This window comes from Lytechinus variegatus, chromosome 4 (assembly GCF_018143015.1).
Source record: "Lytechinus variegatus isolate NC3 chromosome 4, Lvar_3.0, whole genome shotgun sequence".
Taxonomy (NCBI): domain Eukaryota; kingdom Metazoa; phylum Echinodermata; class Echinoidea; order Temnopleuroida; family Toxopneustidae; genus Lytechinus; species Lytechinus variegatus.
In genome coordinates, this window is record NC_054743.1 from 12,868,476 (window position 1) to 12,889,412 (window position 20,937).

General features: G+C 35.3%; 1 protein-coding gene and 1 long non-coding RNA gene across 2 annotated transcripts; both read left to right on the forward strand.

Annotated features, from left to right (window-relative positions):
• Positions 1-1,505: 1,505 nt before the first annotated feature.
• Positions 1,506-4,380, forward strand: LOC121413195. Its single transcript, XR_005969691.1, has 3 exons — positions 1,506-1,551; positions 3,137-3,191; positions 4,279-4,380. It is a non-coding gene; the product is annotated as an uncharacterized LOC121413195 (long non-coding RNA).
• A 1,303-nt stretch (positions 4,381-5,683) lies between these two features.
• LOC121412561 lies at positions 5,684-14,456 on the forward strand. Its single transcript, XM_041605351.1, has 7 exons — positions 5,684-5,721; positions 7,407-7,511; positions 9,403-9,474; positions 9,607-9,672; positions 10,546-10,605; positions 11,655-11,726; positions 12,346-14,456. Exons 2-7 carry the CDS (start codon positions 7,407-7,409, stop codon positions 13,282-13,284), a joined length of 1,314 nt encoding a protein of 437 aa, XP_041461285.1. The 5' UTR covers positions 5,684-5,721; the 3' UTR covers positions 13,285-14,456.
• Positions 14,457-20,937: the final 6,481 nt, after the last annotated feature.

Genomic DNA, 20,937 nt, shown 5'->3' on the forward strand with positions numbered 1-20,937 from the left:
TGGTCTATGCATTTCACCGCTTACCTGTTGACTATTTTGCCTATATAAAGAGTTACTGTCTTTATTTTTCCTTTCTTAAATCATCTATAAATAAACTTAATCTGATTTTTGAAATTATGTCAATCAATTTAATTAAATGTAAATAATTTTTCTTCGATTTGAAAGAAACATACAATTATGATGGGAAATTAAATTGTAGTTTTAGAAGACTTTACTCTAATATTTGTTAATCATCATTGTAATTTGACTATCAGACTTTGTTTAAATGTATAGGGCATTATTAAGATAAAATTTGGATTATCCTCCACCCCTTTAGCTCATGCTCCTAGACTAAATCGAATATTGTAACTAGTCATTTTAAGGGTCGCTTATTATTCTCACTCGTGTTGTTAATGATTTTTGGGGGGTTTAAATCAAATCTCTTAAGTTTAAAAAAATATCGTTAAATTCATTCTAAAACATGATGTCAAAGAGATATTTCATACCATGCAACACTACCAGGTTTACATAACTTTGGTTTGCTCTCATATATTATCAAACAAAGATGCAAATTTATTTGAAAGACAGTTTAACGTTGTATGTACCCCAATTTTCCAGAGTATAGTTTAGAATAGATTACCTAACTGGGCGATCACGACACCCCCCCCCCATTTCTCCATTATGGTTTACATCCATTGTATACAGGAAGAAAATATAGCTCAAAATATTTCAAGTATAGCACACGAATTTTGCTACTTGTTCAATTGAATTTTCCACCCTATCCATCGGTTATCAATACATTTTTTTTCTAATCCTTACGCCTTCGAAGAATCCGTTTCATTCATTACATTTAAATAATGCAATATTTATGCTTGAGAACAATTGAATGCAGTTCCTCCAGAAATCATGTTATATCAGGGGGCGCGGAACGGTTTCAAAAGGGGGGGGGCAGGGTGACTGGCCATACGAAAAATCACAATCAGAGGGTAATTTTTACGTTTTTTACTCGATTTTTTGGTAAAAAGTGGTGGGGGACTGTAGCCCCCAGTCGCCCGGTTCCGGGCTCTGATTTTGGCTTACGTGACATGGACTTATGTCCTGATGGCGGAACACCAACCTTATCTTTACAGCGCTAGTTAATCATTATCAAATTCACTACGATATTGATATTATTAGGTTTCATTTGTCAAATATTTTTTAAAGATAACACAACTTAGCAATAAAAATCTATTTCTTGCCCTTTGGTTGGTGTTGGGTGATGGCCAAGATATCCTGATAACAGAACAAAAAATTAACGATATGTACTGAACAGTTAATACTGATAAACAAATATTGTGAAAAACGTGTATGGAAATTCCCTTTACTGAAAACATGATATCATATTTGTCATGAGATTATGAGGTTGTTGATTTCAAGCGGGCAAAGGGGTGTTTCATATTTACATAATTCAGCTCGATGGATAACTAGGAAAAATAACCAATATAGATTCAGTTCAACGCAATTTGGTGGTGCGAAGAGGGAAGTATCTAGGAGAAGAATTTTTCTGTAGTGACACCTTGATTAGCAACCGAAGTGAGTATGTTAGGTTTAACCTCTCGATTTTCCTGTAGTTACATGGATATCTTTGCATGACTTACATGTTTTTTGTTTAACATATAAGCTTCTTCATCGGAAACAAAAATGAAAATTGGAAAAGAAAACATAATGATGACGATGATGATGATGATATCAATAACAACAACTGTAATGATAATGATATACAGATGAAGAATGTTAGCGCAGGAATTATACCCCACATCATAGGTCAAGTCCACCCCAGAAAAAATGATGATTTGAATCAAAATAGACAAATTAAATGAGCATAATGCTGAAAATCGGATGTAAAATAAGAAAGTTATGACATTTTAAAGTTTCGCTTATTTTTCACAAAACAGTTATATGTACAACTCAGCAACATGCAAATGAGAGAGTCGATGATGTCCCCTACTGACTATTTCTTTTGTTTTTTTACTGTTTGAATTGTACAATATTTCAATTTTTACAGATTCTCTTTTTTTACTTTCTGTTGGGGTGGACTTGTTCTTTAAGTAGACGCCTCAGTTGCATTGGTGTTGGACATTGCTCCAGCGTTCTTTAGCTCTTTAATGTATTTCAAATTTTATCAATATCAACGCATTTCGCAAAAGTAAAATGATAATGGTTTATGGCTAAAAGATCGAAAAATGGGGTTGTAAAAAAGGTTCAGAGGTGGATGTGGAAGAAGAAAATGGCTATACACAGACACGGAGAAAAAATTAAGCGAGAATATTTTTTTTGTAATTGAAAATGGTACTTTCAGAAAATTGTAAGTGCTTGAACCAAGATATCTAATAGAACTATGTTCATGTTTAATGAATGGGCCCTTTGCAGAAAGAGTTGCGTCGATTTGGATGTTAAAATCAGAAGCAGGTCAAATACTTTCCACGAAGGGTATTTTAGATTTAACATTACATAATGCATGGGTGGCGATCTGCCGGGCCGGGGGGTGACACTCAGCGATCAGTGTTCAACATCCTCAAATGTATTAGGCAACCCTACACAATCTATTCAATTTGTGAAGTCCTCGATCAAGAATGATGGAATCTTGATATTCCTGTGCCGTACTTGTTTTAGTTTAAAGTACAAGTTTAAATAAACAATTGTTCGCCCTCGTTTTACATTATCAAAATGTATTGTTCTGAATAATAAAGTTAGGATGAAATAAGCAAGCTTATACAATTAGAGACTCAGAGTGAGAGGCAAGGTATAGGCAAACCCGAAGGAGTGAACAAGGTAGGATAGAAGTGGAAGCTAATGATAGACGTGGAGAAAAAAGCACAGGAGAAGAGTGCAATATTACATGACGTAATGATTGGATCGAATAAAATTGTTAACATATGAAAAAAGTAAGAAGCAATGAGGCATATTAAAAAAAAATGTCAAATGTTTATTCATGAATACTGCTTTTATTCCATTTTTCTGACTTGGTTTTATGATCCTATCCTATCTCATCTTTCCAAAATAATCATGACGCATAGGCCTTTATTCATCTTTTTTTAAATGACAGCACCATTGAACTAAACAACATTGATAACAGCCCCTTGTGTTTCTTTTTCAATTTTATGTGCCTCCCAAAAAGAATGCCGGAAGGATCAGAACTAGAGCAAGAAAATATGGAACAAGTAGATAAGGAGGTAAGTGATCGACAAGATTTTCTTTAATCAATTTACAAGAATTAATCATTCGAATCTGATGCTTTTGAATCCACGATATTTCGTTTACTGATGTAAGCACCTAAACCAAAAAAAATGAAGTGACAATGTTTGAACCAAGGCCAATTATTGGTTCTGGGATATAGACTTGGCATGAAAATAATCATATTGGTAATTCATTCAAAAATAATCATGGAGAACCAGTTGCGGACCGTGACCCGTAGGAGACAAACCATTGGAGGGGCACAGCATTGTTCACAAAGAATACCAATACAGTGCCCCTCCAATCATTTGTCTCCTTCGAGTCACGCACGGTCCGCCACTGGGGAGAATAGTACATTGTTGCACACAATATTCTTTTGCAATAGGATATTCAAAACTTATTGAGAAATCTTCACATATGACAAACGGTGCTTTTAAAAAAATAATACCACTAATTAAATATCAAAAGAGAAACTATTCCTTTTACTTTTTGTAATACCACATCTATAGAATCGTTAATTCTTGAAAGCAGCATACTGTAGTTCAAGGGACCATGATGAGACATGCTCGTAATTTGAAAGTTCATTTGATGCAAGGTCCATGTTCTTAAACACCCAACCAAGGCATTAATTATTACCAAAATGAAAAAGGGCCGCAAACCCAAATATATGTGGCATTATTTCGACGGTTCATTTCTTCGATAGTTTATTTTATATTCATGAAAAAAGAGATTTTTTTATCCCAAATGTTCATTCATCCGACAATAATATATGGTTCGATGAACCTTCCTTCATTTTCGGACTCTCGAACAACCTCATTTTTTTTACTAACAAACCATCAGATTATCTAAACTTCAAACTAAATTAATTTTGGATTAAATTCGGAATACCAAATCTTCTGATTATTCAAAATTTCGGGATAACGAACCCTGGGAAAACCGAACTGTAACAACTGTCAGATTGTTTTCAGATGCGGCTGTTGTTGTACACACAAAGGGTTTGCGGACCTGAGTGCCCTTTGTCTGAGGAAAATATATGAAAATCCAGTAAATAATAAATGAATTCTTCATTTTTCAAATATTTTCTAGGTGATGATATATGCATTACGATCCACGCTGGAAAATGCAGAAGATGGGACCATCAGGAAAGAAGAATATCACTTTAAGTTAGTGACTAAGGATTTTGGGCAACAGGTTAGTGGGCATTTAGTAATTTTGAAGTTGAGGGATCTTTTCTAAAATTTGATGTCATTTTACTGAACTGTGTATTCATATACAAAATATACATAATTTCATGCACTCGGTGAAGTTTATGTGGTTTTTCGTAAGTATACATATTTTATTGTTGACCCGACAATTTCTCCAGCGACATTTGCTCAGTCTTAAAAGCTCAGGGAGGTTAGGGTTACGGCGACCGCACACCATACGATTGGTCTGCGACCCGATTTCAGAATAAAACGTAGTAAAATTTAATGCTAATATTAAGACTTGGAATTTCTTACTGTGTAATGTTCTAAATCATCGTACGAATACCTATGTTCATATCTGTGACTATGCTCTCATCCTTCTTAGAATAAAAACGAATTTAGTATCTAGTCTTAATGAAATCATAGCAGTTGTACATGTACGATTGGCTACGACTTGAAACTAATTTGGCCTTTACTCCTTGCAATCTCTCATTTTCAGAAAATGAGCAAAATGCGTTTTTTTTTCCAAAATCGGATCGCGAACAGTCGTAAGGTGTGCGGTGGCCTTTAGAGTTAGGATTGTAATATATTTTTTTTTTGTTCAGAATAATGCAAAGATAACCATTAAGGTTTATTTAGTTTTGGGTGTTATAGGTTTTATGTCTGGCTGAACATGCACATATTTCATCGAACAATTGCCGCCAGAGAGAGAGGAGCCATTTTATCACTCATACTCCTTTACCTTACTTTGTAAATATTTCTTATAGAAGGTTATATCTTTTCATTATGTTTTTGACCGAGCTGGTTTAAAGTTCACCCCATGAACATATATTGTGGTTCATGACTTGCCTCTTATATATAAGCTTTGACTTTATTTTTGACATGCCATCCTTCATAATTTTGCTCAAATCAGCTAAAGTTATCATCTGTTTTGTTAACTTATGCATGTCTCCTCATGAGCAAACGGGTTATCTTACTTTATTATGAATGATACTGGGCAAGTTTTTAAGCGATATTGTTGAATTTGTCATCTGATGCTGGTTTATAATTTGATAATGTGAAACCGAAATGCATAACTTTATAACTAAATAAATAAATGAACCAAAATTAACATAATTATAATAGTTTTTAGGTTGGGTATATAGAAGAAAACGTGAAAAGGGAAGTTTTCTTGTAGGAATCGTATTATCGGGATTTGAGTCATTTCACACGTTGAAGTAAATCAGATCAACGAATTCTCTCTCTCTCTGTTTGTCTCCCTTTTCCCCTCTCATAACAAATCGAATGGATTTATACAAAGATTGGCTGTTTGACTGATGTCGAGTTGACAACGAATCTTACTGAGGTAAGATTTTATCATTATCTTTTTGCCGACATAATCATGAGAAAACCCGAAAAATGGTTTAGCATGGCATCTCGGTATCAATCACATTTGAAATAAAATCTTTTGTCCGACTTCACTCCAAACTTTACTCCGAGACCAAAAATGAATTAACGAGTCCCCCATATGTCTTTTCTGAAGAATCGTTAACAAAATGTATGCCAGCTCTGGAGAGTATTGGGCATGTTGGGCGTAAATTGAGGAACTGGCTTGATCCGCTATATTGCTCTGCTTTATTTGACAAAGGAGGGTACATGTTAACTGTTGATCATGGCCACAAAGTATTATACATATTTGGAAGTTGTGTTTTGCCCGTCTTCACTTCAAGCCCATGTAATCTCTTGCACTCCAAAATCATTAATACTCGTCTACTCAAATCATATTTGATAGTTTTGTTCTGGTAATTTCCCCTTGCATCAATGAGCAATATACTCAATATCTTGCAATAATTTGATTTGATTAGATTAAAAAAAAAACAAGGAATAAACAATTTTGTGTCTCGCCCACTTGCGAAAATAATCAGAAATTTCGTGATTTGCGAGGACACGGGACACAGTTGTATCAAAACTTCATTGTGAAATAATCATGATAATAGGGATGGAATAACACTTGTTAAAAGTGTCTTGCATCTAAACTTTAATGTTGACCTCCAAATGAACTTTGGTCTTACCATGTGAACTCCGAACAAAATAACATGCAGGTCTCATAAGTTCATCTACAGCCCAAGTCTGGTTTAAAGGTGACGTACGGTTGCAGAATTGTGTGTCATAATATTGACCTCAAAATGACCTTTGACCTTATCATGTGACTCTGATTGTGCCATGCAGGTCTCCTCAGTACACCTACAACCCAAGTTTGGGTAAAAAGTGACTTACGGTTGCGGAGTTATGTGTCATAAGGGATTCTTGCACGTAAACTGTAACGTTGACCTGAATATGACCTTTGACCTGACCATGTGACCTGTGACTTAAACATAACATACAGGTCCCCTAAGTACATCTACAATTCAAGTTTGGGTGAAAAGTGACTTTCGGTTGCGGATTTGTGTATCTTAAGAGTCTTGCAGGTAAACTTAAACATTGACCTGAAAATGACCTTTGACCTTACCATGGGACCTCCGACTGCAGCATAACATATAAGTCCCCTAAGTACATGAACCCAAGTTTGGGTGAAAAGTATAATGAATAAAGTTAGTTACGGTTGCAGAGTTATTTGTCATATAATTTTTTTAGACGGACAGACGGACGTCACTATGTCTCGCCTTCACCTCTGGTGGGTGAGACAACAAACGTATTCATTTATACAAACCATCCTGCAGTCCAAAGCTGAATTGGATGAAATCTACACCACACGAGAACAAAAATAAAGTCATCAATGGATAGAACGATAAACAATGACAGGAAAGAAGAGACAGAAGAGTGATAGACGGGGGGGGGGTGGGGTATAAAAAAGACGATTCAAAATTAGTATGCATATATAATACACATACGAATCGAAATAATAAAGGGTCAATTCAAACACCATTAAATTCCGAGAAATCCAGTTTAAATCAGGTATAGACCTTTCTGAGAGAGGATATTTTCTGTCGGTGTTGGTAATAGGCATAACTATTTCTCATTACCATACTAACCGTTTGTTTTTTTTTTTAGATGGCGGTGGAAATGTTAACGACATGTTTTGAAGCAGTAGAAGAGGGACTGATGACCGACGATGACTACTTTTTCGAACTCATTTCACCTTCCTTCTTTTACACTGTAAGTGTGTGTTCCAGTGCAATATGGCGTTCGCAGTTCGAAATTAAAAAATGGGAAATATTTTAGTATCAGATTCTGATATATTACAAACTGTTAGGATTTTTATATAATAAAACAAGAAAATACAGATATGAATCGGGATCATTTAGCCTTTAACAATACCAAGGTAATTTTATCAGTTTGTGTCATTCATTATTTCAAGATTATTTAATCTAGGTTTGTAGAATTGGATTCTTTTCTCAGAAATATTGTTTTAGCATAGTAGCATGTGCAATGTACTTGACAGAGATGCCGCAGAGATGATAATCTGCATTTGATTGAAAACAATTTGCTTATCCATCCTTTATAATATTAGTTCTGGTTGTCTTCGTGTTGCTTATATGTATATCTTTTTAATTTATGATTGTATTTGATAAAGTTTTTATCGGCTAGGATGGAGCTTTCGTGTTCAAGCAACTTAGGTGTATGTTAGAGTACATTAAAAAGCTGTGTGGACGGAATAAATTTGGTGTTATCATTCTATGCGTTTGGAATATTTCCCTTTCCCCTCAAATAACATATGATTTGACAAAAAGATATTGAAAAATAAGTGTTTCCTCCATCTTTTGATTCATTCATTCACACATTAGAAACTGAACATGCCGTATGAGAAAAATAGTTTACTAGATGTAACTTACACAATGTAATTATAATCCAACTTGCGATATTCTAGTCCGCAGGAATGACTATCTTCTTCGAATGTCACGTCTAGAAATGTGTTAATATGATTAAAATGAAGTTCGACCAAGTTGAACATTTCATCTATTCTTTTTCAAATGTCTACTGTAAGAATATTATTCTCTATATGTCTATTCTCTATTCAATAATTCATGTTTCCAATTATTCATTCAATTTATTATACGTTTTTTAATACAAAGAAAGCAGAGAATGATAGACACACAATTGAATCATTTTTCCTTTAAGTTGGTATAATATTAGATTTGAATAAAGTGACCGTTGCTCCCTTAAACTCTTAAACGAGACATGCAGTAAAACAGAAAATATTATACAGATATTGACTGATGGGGTGTGTAATATAAACATACTTTGGACCGCCAGATTTGTATTTTCCCGAGGGGTAATATTTTCCCGAAGTGCGCAGCTCTGAGGGAAAATATGATCACGAGGGAAAATATTAATCCTTTAGGTGGTCCAAAGAATGTTTTTTTTACACATCCCATCAGTCAATATCTGTTATATTAGATAGCCTCTAATGATGAAGATAAAGTTAGGCCTAACGATGCGTGCAGCATGTTTATGATATTCAAAGTGATTGATTGAACTGGTATAGATCTAACATTAGATCTTGATCTATATATATCTAAGTAACGTTAGTCTAACGCAGTGAATGACCCTTTTCTATTCAAATCAACTTTGTTTAGGCCTAGCCCTAGATCTAAATCTAAGTTTGAGCCCAGTCCAGGTCCAAGGCAGGCCGATAATGCATGGTAACATCTAATCCACAAGAGGGCGCCATACACGTAAAAATATATTCATGGACCGGTTAGTCAATATATTCATCGAAGGTGGACCGGCTGGGAAAATACATGGATTTCGATCATATCACGTGACGCGCAATTGACCAATCGCGCTTGGCTATCTGTCTTGGCTATCTAATATATGCGTAGATGGATGAGCCAGATAGATAAATAGATTATTTTTCATTCACTTTTCTGTAAGTCATAAATAGGTACATTACCTCTTCCACACAAAACGTCTTAAAAATGTTAAACTAACACAGTACCCTCATTAGTTTATTTTCAGAGTATTATTTATCAATGGTCTTAAGATAATAAATTTGTAGTGAATTTTTAATATTTCAATTTCTCTCTCACACCATTTTTTTTTTTAGTCAGGGGAATACCACCAAGCCGGCCAACTTATGACGACAATGTTAGCTTGGTCAAATATTTCCAGATTGCAGGTAAGGTTAAACAAAGTTTTTATCAGTTTCCCTTACTTTTCCGCCCGAAATTAAAAGCAGGGTTCTTTTTAATTTAAAAAATAAGTTCTAAAATGACGTTTTCGTCTTATCTCCTTTTTATTCGCATATCAGGACGAAGAAGATGAAGCAAATATCTTGATTGCATTTCCGACGTTGAATGGATCTTACGATCTCAAGGTAAAGAAACGATGATTCTAGCTCTACTTTCTCATTATAATGAATATGGGTTATTTTTTTCCCCAACTCTATGCAATAAAACAGTATTGGGATGTGCCTGTGGATTGGTGTATCGACATGGATAAAACTTGGTCGAACAAAATACACTGAAGCCAGGGTTACATCAGAACCGAATCAGCGAGTATTCTGTTCTCTCTCCGCGAATGCGAGAAAATTCGGGAGGGATTCGGGAACATTCGTTTTAAAGTGTTCAATACCAGCCGATTACTCCAGAATGTGACCACAACAATTCGGCCACATTTCGGATATATTCGGATGACATTCAATTTAGGTTAGGGCATGGCATTCCGGGCAGATTCGCACCTCTTCGTGTCATTCGGGACGTAACGGTCCGAGCTCGGCGCATTTATCCATGTTCGTTCCGATTCGGGTCAACATTCGGGTCATCATTCGGCTGTAATCGGAGCAATTGGGTCAGATTCAGCTAGAATCTGGGCACCTTTGGTTCGATCCTTCCCATTATTTTGGTGGCATTTGGCTTTATTCGAGATGGACAAAATTAGTATGGGTCAATTCTTGGCGATTCTGCGCTGAATCGGGTCCATTTCCGGACACATTCGTCTTTATTCGGGGAGCTCTCAGAATCAGAGACGAATAGATTCCGAAACCACAGAATCGGTACGAATGTATTCAGGAGAATTCATTTTTGGTGTAACCCTAGCTTTCAAGCCTTATTGCACCACGCTGTATGTCACCAAACACAAATGAATATAGCGAATTCGATGAAAGATATGAAAACGAAAAAAGTAGCTGGGAATAGGTTAATACTTGATTTTTTTTCTTCATACGTGGTAACCATTGCTTTCTCTCCAGGTACAACTCATCATCGATAACTGCAAGGATCTTAACTACCAAATGAAAGGAAACAGAGAGGTAAATCTAATACATATTTGTTTACTACAATATATCTCATTCGTATTTATGAATTGAAATTAGAACCGTCGAACGAAACGTCTAGAGAAGTTACATGCCATGAATATCATCAATTTTGATTATATTTTGGTTGGATTGTTAATTTCATTACGAGAATTAAAAAAAATATGCAATTAGACAAAAAGCTATTCCCTGCAATTTCGTAAACTACTATAACTTATTCTATAACCGCGGTCTGAAATTAATATAAATGGAAATCAAATAAGGAAATTTCATGAAATGACGGTGAAAATTGGACGTATGTGTGAATGCTTAATAAGTGAGCTGATTCTGTCATATTTCTCGGATGAAATTAACTCATTCCAATTTTCTGTTCAGAGCATGGGCGGAAATCCCCGGGGGGGGGGGGACGTGTCCCCCTACCAAAGATAGTAGGGGGACACAATATCAAATGTCCCCCTACTATTTTTCGTCGTTAATGATGGAGAAAAATACATCAATCACAATCGAAGTAATACATGCATTTATGACCTAACATTTTGGGTGAAAAAAACTTTTTTCTTCTTTTTTTTGCTTGTCAATAATGTTGGGTTAAAATGACCTTACATGTTGGGTGATAACCTTTTTTTTTTTGCTTGTCAAATTTTCCAGCACCTGGTCCCCCTAACTTTGGGGAGAGATATCCGCCCATGGTTAAGAACATTTCTTTCAAAGATAAACAGGGGCGGATGCAGAATATAAAAAGGAGGCACATTTTTTTTGTATGAAGGCCATCTTTACATTAACAATATTGACCATGAGTCTCAGGGGGGGGGGGGGGGCACAACCAGCCCGTGCCCCGATCCTCCACTCGTGGTTGGGAGTCAATGAAAATCAGGGTTGTTATTACTCTATTGATAATGATTAAAGTTAAACTTATAATAGTGTAATTGTGATAAGAAATGTAATGAAATAATCCTAATTACGATAACAGGAGTAATGTTAAAAATTTATAATTATTCATTACAAATAAATTGTTTATCACTAATGAAATGCTTATTGCTTCACAGAACAACATCCGTGTGAAATGGGCTGCGGAACAGATGATACATGTCAATCTGAATGAGCATCGCCTATTTCGGGTAATTTTAATTCATATTCGGAACAAACATGGCCACGTTAATATATCCTTCCATTTGGTTTAAACGACTGATCAATAAAGCTGTGACAGTGTCCATCTCGCTATTTTCAAGTAAAATGCAATTGATTTGTGGTGACTACAATGTTTAAAAACTGATTTTACAGAAAAAAAACAGAAGATTCTGGAGAAAGCAATACCAGAATCATTGTGTAAATTCATAAAATAGTATTTTTTTTGTAATTTAACAGAACAGGTCTGTTTAAAGGGCAAAAGGGTGTTTTATTAAAGGAAATTTGTAAGGTTCCATACACCAAATACCATTTTCCTGTAAGATTACGCAATCTGGAAAGGTTACAGGTGCTCTCGAGACTCTGTAGCAGGAACTTCTTTTATTCAAATTATTGGAGAACATCATCATTGTATTTTTAGGCTAACATTGCCACACGAATCACCAACATCAAGGAGTATCCCTTGCCTATAAACGCCTCCTGAAGGCATATGCCGCCTTCCATTCCCTTAAAATACCCTGGCGCTACCCCCGCTTCCCCATTATACATACATGTAAGTGGTTTTAAATATATAAATCAAGATGCGTCTGTTCAATTTCTGTATCTATTTAGAATCGAAAAATTGGAGGGAAGTTAGGATACATTTTGATGATCAGTTGGCTGTACGTAATATGTCACCGGAATCAGTTGGCTGAGGCACTGCCGGCAAACACAGAACATCCACCCGTAAATCTTATCGCTGGTTCAAATGGGATCGTTCCTTTTGCCTGCAGAAAAGCAGATCCATTCGCAGCCAAATACTACAGTCTTCACCTGGAGGGGAAAGATGTCCCATTCTACATGGATGGAGTTTTTGTTCCGGAAGGGCTGATGTCAACAGATCAAGTCGAAAGATTCAACATGGAATTTGTTGAAAATGATCAAGAAATGTCAATAGAAATTAATATTGCACAGGTTTCCGTTGAAGACCAGGGGACATACATCGCCATACTCATTGTCCAGGGGGATACGACGGAGTCTCATGTCATGAAAAGAGCTGTCATGATAGTAATTCCGCCGGGCCCAGCGATCTGCTTCTTAATGCCAAGTGAAATTGTTCCTGATAGACATGAGATACACTGTCACTCTGAACGTGGAAGTGGCGACTCGACACTCACTTGCTTTCAGCAAGAAGACAAGATACCTTATTTTCAGGTTGGGGATGAACAGAGTGATTCGCAGGTAGTTTACAGAAGACGATTCTGGATGCTTAATACAGATGTTCCGGTATATTGTTGTTCTCATGATATCGAAGAAATTGGGACTATTCAGCAAAAGTCTTGTAACCAATTCAGATTCCCCACAGGACCGGAACCAGAACCAGAAATCAGTACAACCCTAAAGCCTTACAAATCGACTAAAATTGCGCGAATTACAAAATCCATTTTCATAGAAGATAATAACAACCCTTCCTCCGAAACTACTTCTCTTTCTGGAAGTGATCGAAATGTTGACAGGTCTTCTTTAATAGTTCCTCTTATGTTTTTAATCATTTATCTTATCATGGAGTAGTTTTTATTCATAACTTACAGTAAGTAGGTCTCTTTGTAAAACACCAAATTTTATTTCAAGAGATTTAACAAATTCACTTCATTTCCATCACAGGTACAACTTCAATACAAGTACAAATCAATATAATTACACATCATCAAGAACAGATCAATTTATGAAATTGTACAGTAACATCTGTTTTTATCACAGAAGCTTGTACACAACAATGTCACCTCACCTGTGTATAGAAATGAGGAAATTTACTTATTATCTGAAGCAGAGCTCAGTCTCATGTGTGTATAGAAGGCTTTCCTGCGATTCGGTATTTTTAATTAATTCTCTTAGGTATTCATTTATGGAAAAGAGAAAAGAAACAGTATAGTTTTATTTCCTACATTAGTGTTGTTTCTATCTCAAGTGATCAAGTGAAAGAGGACAATATTCCGTTACTAGCATATCAAATTGAGAAGCAATATCATTTTTGTGAGAGTTAAAAAAACCCTCATTCTTGTTCTTAAAAATGGTGTAATTCTAAGAGTTTAGGGAAGCTGATCTGAAAATCACTGTTTCAAACATGGCACATGCAACATTTCTTTCTTAACATTAAAAACTAGTTGAAGCTGGCCTAATTATAGAATAAACCATGCATATTGAGTTGCGTGTAGGGGTAACATATGCTTATTAGTGTATTTGTGTATAGCTGAAATACGGATATTTTTATATTTTCAAGGAAAGTTGTCCCTTAGCATATCCAATTGGTGATTCCTTGCCTTGTCTTACAGGACATTCTGACAATCTCTTATCTTTTTGATATGAAATTAAAAGAATGATTTCCTGATTGATGGCGTTCCTCAAACAAGTACCAGAAGGAGAACAAGAACCAAGACTTAACTTGGCTGGATTACTCATGACAAAATAGTACCGTGTTGTACTGCACACGAACATAAAAAAAGAGATAAAAATACAACAAAGGCATGAAGTCGCCCAGATATGTTGTCCTTTAATATGGTCCGTGCTTTATCATGTTTATGTACTTGAAATGTCTGTTCTTAATATTTTCTCTAGAAATATTTTAATTGGTTTATTAATATAGATGATTTAAGGTGGCATTATTGATTGAATATTATTTATAAATTACACAATTAATATATGTTTTTAAAGTAAACAGTGTTGCCTTTCCTGAAGCAGATTCTGAGTTCTTTGTTCTAAAAATAGAAATTTAATCTTTTTCGATGACATGTAGATGCCATTATGTCAAATAAAAAACTATACATGGATTTGTTTTATCCGCTTCTGTTGTATTCTTCTGATGTATTTCGACGTTACTGCGTACAAATGGTGTTTCTTTTACCATCTATTATGTCCTTATTTCCAATATATTAGTTCCCTTAATGTTGATACTTCAATCCTTTGATCTCAATCACTTTACATATTAAGATACATAATATTCATAAAGAGCTTTAAAACAGTATTCATTCGATTTTCATTAAAAACGCTACTTCAGGAAAATTGTTGTCGTTCTCTGTACATGTTATGATCGTATATTATTAATTGTTATAAACTTCTAGTTTCATATATTCTATTTGTTAGAATGTCAGGCATGTAGAAAGTCTTTGATTTTATAATATGTCCAGTTCATGATATCATGGTCATCGATAAATTTGCAACTATTCCAAACAAATATTGATCTTTTCAAATATCACGTTGCTGCGTGCAAAAGTTTTTTCTTTTACCCTCTATCATGTCTTCATTTTTAATATATCATAATATAGCCATATCTCTTTGATTTTACTTTATTACAATGCTTTGATGTAGAACTGTAAACTCTATTTATATTCAGGTATACAATACAGAATTTACTTCCTTTACTTTCTATAGTGTCTCCATCTTGAATATATAATATATAGCAATGTCTCTTTAATTTCACATTATACAATCCTTTGATATGATATCTGTAACTCAATTTACATCCAGGTATACAATACAAAGAAGTGTGTGTATTTGTGTGTGATGATGATATGTGTGTGTGCGTGGGAGAAGACATTGGGGTGCAAGAGCAAGAGCTAGAGAGAGGGGGGGGGGGGAGCGAGATCGAGAGAGAGAGGGAGCAGGGGGGTGAAAGTTGGTTTTAAGAGCATTAACAAGTTTGAAAACCCCATCCTCTGTGTGTAGAACAATTAACAGAGGCAGACAAACTATAAAGATTTTTCATATACGATTTTCATGATTGCATTAGAATCATCAAACACTTTGCAATGATTCGGAGTGTCTTTTCACGCACGTATAATACACATTGACAAAAATACTTTCCAGCAATGGAAAGGGTCACTAAAACTGACATTTATATCAGGCCTTTTTTTTATTATTTTCAAATCCATTGTATCTACAAAAATATTTGAACTTACTGCTTACTAATTGGAAATTTGTGTACACATTGTGCAAATGGCCAAGGAGGCCGAAGTGAATGGAATGGTCAAAATTCTTTTAAAATATAGTGTTACAGCTTTTGCTTGTACATGTTGTATTGATAATACAAAATAAATAATAATAATAACGGCATATTTACCTAGTTTAGCCTATTCAGTTCGAAAAACTGTTCTCCCAGCGGCCCCTGCTATTATTATTAGTCCGGCTTTAATAGAGCACCTTTGAGCCGAGTTGGATGCCTTGTCCAAACTGATAATAGTTCTTAGCATACATTGAACTGTTAAAGGCCAAATCTACCACAGGAAAAAGTTGATTTGAATAAATAAAAAAAATCAAATCAACATAACGCTGAAAATTTCATCAAAATCGGATGTAAAATAAGAAAGTTATGAAATTTTAAACTTTTGGTTATTTAAAAAAAAAACAGTGATACGCACAACTCAATTACATGCAAGTGAGACAGTCGATGATGTTCCTCAATCACTATTTTTTTACTTTTAATTTTTTGAATTATACAATATTTTATTTTTCACAAATTTGACAATATGGACCAACTGACTGAACCATCATAGTATTAAACAATGCTAATTCCACATGTTCAGGGAGGAATCATAGTTGTTTCAATCGACAATGAGGAGAAAAATTTGAATATACATTTCATATAATAGAATACAAAAGAAATAGTGAGTGGATGATGTCATCAGTCTCCTCATTTGCATAACGACCAGTATATGCATAACTATTTTGTGAAATTAAGCGAAACTTTCAGTGTTATGTTTGTTGGATATTTCCGTTTTTATTCAAATAAAATTTTTGTTGAGGTGGACTTGTCCTTTAAATGATATAATTGTTAACTGTGGCCACAAAGTGACCAAAATGGCACACGTTTCTACAAACATCTGCTATTACTAAAGTATTAGGAATTACCACAAATTTTGCAGTAAACAGGTAGATTAGCATTTGCCCATAAAAACGGCAGTATTATACGTACCATTTCCATGCTGATCAATACAAAGTTGAACCTAAGTGATCAAGTTGGTCCAAAGAACAGAAATGGAGAAAATAGTTTTGACCAAATCCATTGTACTTGATATCCACTGATTGTGAGAGAGATAAGTCAAATAGCACATACTGATAACGATTAACATTTTCACATTAAAATAATGGCATTACACATTTTTATGTTCAAAAAGACAAAAATAACTATACATGCTCACCAATTTGCAGGATTAGAGGCAACTATACTGTAATATTAGGAACCAACTGCATTATTTTAATTATGGAATATTAAGATGGGTTGTGAGCAAGGCTTATTTGGTCTGTTAGCAAACTTAGCATGCCCTAACCCCTGGAAATCAGGCAGGTCCATGCTGAAATGTAGTAATTTAACCAAAATAATCTTCATTTATTAGTGAAACCCCTTCTTTTTTGTTTGCTTGTCAAACTTTCCTGACTCAAAGTCGGTTCATTTTGGATTGAATGTCTTTTGGGGGCTTGTTAAACTGTGCAATCCAGGACCCCCTATTAAAAAAGTCATTCACAAGCCTGCCTGTTGGTATGATCAACACATCGTTATTCAAGTAAACGTTTATTTTCTCCCACATGACATTTCATCAATTTTCATACTTATTAATTTTTACAAATCAATTATATACTACCAAAAAATTAGTATGAATTTTAATCATGTCCGTAGAAGCAGATTTAAAACCCAGAAACCGAGGAGTAAATGTATTTTAGGATACGCCTATATATAGGCCTATTGACCATTCGGAATACGCCTGTAATAATCATTTTGATCAACACTTTTCTAATATACATGTAGTGAAATACCAAGATATTGAAAATTGTCATTTTGGGCCAACATGGCCAATAAATGGCCAAAATGATCACTGAGGTCGTGATTGGGTCAAGAAATAAAACATTTCTTTTATCCAACACCCTTTTGCTATGATTGATCCTTCCATTTCGCAAGCGGTGTTAAACATGATTGTTTTGTGTGAGGATGTGTGTGTGTGGGGGGTGGGGGTGATGTGTGTGTGTGATGCCATCATGCCATCGACGAGAGCGGACGTGTAGCAAATGAGCTCTCCAGCCAACACCCAATTTTACTTTTCCATATGATTTCTCCCATTGGATTTGACTGGAATTGAATTTTGTTGACTGATTGTCGCCGGTTTTCAACGATTTTGGGTCGGAGTTGGTGATATAAAGCCGTTTTGCATTGATTTGTATTGCGGGGAAGCTGTTTTTTTATAACGATATTTCATACACATGCATGAGATAGAACAAGAAGAGGCATGATGACTCGCACGCAAGCCAAAGAAGGTAAAGCCACTACTTCTAAATCAAAGCCACCCGACGCCTCTGCGGCACCGGAAGTTGAGGATGGAGAAATAGAGACTCAACTTTCACTCGCAGATCTGCATGCCAGCATTCTAGATTTTAAGAATTCTGTATCGTCTAAATTGGACCAAATTGCTGCAGATATTTCCTCTATGAACAAGAGGTTTAACGACCTCAAAGAGAACGTGGACTTCAACTCTGAACGAATCTTGGACATCGAAAAACAAAAATTGCCGGTATTGGAAGACTCACTTCAACAAAAAATCAAGTCCTTAGAACAAAAAATCATACTTCTTGAAATCCATAATAGGAAGTCAAATTTACTTTTTTACGGACTTAAATCTACAGACGGGGAAAATGTCTACCAAGTGCTCAGAAAGGCGTTTGTCTCCCTTGGGATAGAGGAAGAGAGTGCAATGCTCATAGCGATAGCCAACGCCCATCGTCTTCCACGACGGGAATCCGAAGGCCAAGCCGCCGGCGCCCAAGCATCCCTCCGATTATTGCAAGATTTTGCTACATGCATGATAGAAACAGGATCTTGACGGCTTTCGAAGATCAGCAGAGGAAGCGTACGAGGAGCTCCGGGGAAACCAGCCATGCTCTCACTCGACTTACTGTGCGAACCGATTTGCCGCCAGCAATGAAAATCCGCAGGTCGATCCTCGCGAATGAAGCCTATAATTAAGGAAGGAGAAGGGAGTTTCTACAAGGATCTTTCAGAAAGGTACCGAGCTTCACCTGTTATGGAAGGAAAAGGGCACAAGCAAGTGGAATAATCATGATATGTAAGATTTAAAGCTATATGATGGTGTGTTTCCTGTGTTTAGACTATTTACCTATACAGATCTTTCATTTGATCATGGAGCTAGATTTGATGGAGATATGAGTGTGAATACTGTAGTGAAGGAGAAGTAGCGGTTTATACAGAAGATGATAACCCTGATAATCAAGGGGACCATGAACAACCTGGAATGGAAGAGAAAATGTGAAGGCAAGTGGATCATGAGTCAAATATTACAAGTTCAAAATTCAGGACCTGCTTCTATAATAAGGATATTCTTAAGATTTGAAAACCAAGAAATATTGTTTAATTGTTTGTCTTAATCCGATAAAAGTCATGGTGTCATAAGAGACCTTGCAGGGCCTTGTACTTCTGATTTATTATTTATATTTAAAACAAAGGAGAGTATTAAATGCAAATGTCCTTTGTTAGTCTGTAATAGTATTTAGACAGTTTGTTTTTGTTGACTAAAAGAAGAAAAATCACTATAAGGAGTAGACATGGATTAGATTAGCATGTTTAACATGTAAATAATTTAAATCAAAGAACCGAAGATTGAATTATAAGTTAGAAAGTTTAAACAGATATGATGTTTGAAGGTATAGAATAATATACGACTTCTGATCCTTTTACATTATGGAGGAATGCGTAAACTTTTTTTTTATTTTTATTATGTTTGATCACTATAGGGGAAGGAAAAAAATTGTAGTAAAGATACAGGGCTTTGTTTTCAGAGTTGAAAAACACTGTCTGGTTAGTGTTTTCAAAAAGGAAAACAAAACCTTCAAAACAAACAGATGAATGAAGAAGAATTCACCAAAGAAAGTGAAATGGGATTTTTTAAACTTTTGATGGTAAAGACAAGACCATTAAATAAGAACATTAACCCATTTTATTTTTTCCTCTTTCCCCTGTGGTCACGAATTCCTCCTGAAGAAAGAAAGATGAGACAGATAATTGTCAATGAGTATAGTAAGGGCAGTTGCTGTTTTCATGTTTGTCCTTCACTATTTTGATTTTGTTTTAATCATTTAATCGCTTTTGCGTTGTTCCCTCAACTTAAGGTAAAGATTTACTTTGTTTGTATATATTTCTCATTTTGTGAGAAAAGGTCAGACTACGGCATGGGGGGGGGGGGGGTCGGTCAAGGTGTGAATAAAAAAAAATACCAAAACTCGAAAATGGATTGGGATTGTGATTGGAATCCTTCAATTATTGTCTAACTTGGAGGTTTCAAGTGCACCTGTAGGATAAAAAAATTTCAGTTGCCTCCGAACAAGTGTGAAGATAGGGATGAATAATAATGGCATTCCGATCACATTTCGGTAGTAATAATTGGGTCGTGGGGCCACTTTTTTTTTTTATGTGTCTCCAGTAGTTTAACTCTAATTTGATTCATGCAATCTTGAACGGGTTGTAGGTCTGATTTGCATCACTGGTTATGTTGGTGCCTATTGTAGGCAATACACCAAGCAATTCTAGGTAACAGCATCTCGTTTTATTTCTCTTTCTTTTCGTGAATGGAATTGATGTGGTGAGCTTAGATCATGTAAATTGCATATACAAAAGAGGGAGAAGAATGTGATCCAAATAATATACCTATTACTGTACACTATACAGTTCATGTATTGTTACAAAAATGTATAAGGGGTGATTTTTCATTGCGAGCAAATACGAAGTGTAAATGGGGGCATTGTCATTCAGATATGATTAGAGTAAATAGGTCTTTAGTCCTCATTAGCAAGAAAAAAAAGGGACTGGAATGTCGATATTATTGAAAACGGTATATGCTCAGAGCAGGAACAAGAATTTATTCCTTAATCATTTATTCATTTCCTGTATTGTGTATGGAATGTAATTGCTTTTTACGTGCAAAGTGCAGGTGTAGTTAACCATTCACGTGCAACGTGTGTATGTCTTTCTAGCTTTTTATCTCTCTCTGCTCTAATTAGGGCTCTGATGCATAACTCCGGCAAGGCAGGGCTATCAGTCTTTGGAAAATACTTGTGAAAAAAAGGAATGCGATTTGATTAGTAATGCGCCTTAATGAGTTGGAATGATGCGTTGGATATGTTTGGATGTTGAATGAATTTGATTTGAGTGAAAAAAAAGGTTTAGTC

Coding starts and splice junctions, on each gene's coding strand:
- LOC121412561 (XM_041605351.1), top strand. CDS start 7,407: ATGGCGGTGGAAATGTTAACGACATGTTTTGAAGCAGTAGAAGAGGGA. Junction 9,673..10,545: donor ATGGATCTTACGATCTCAAG/GTAAAGAAACGA, acceptor CTTTCTCTCCAG/GTACAACTCATCATCGATAA. Junction 10,606..11,654: donor AAATGAAAGGAAACAGAGAG/GTAAATCTAATA, acceptor ATTGCTTCACAG/AACAACATCCGTGTGAAATG.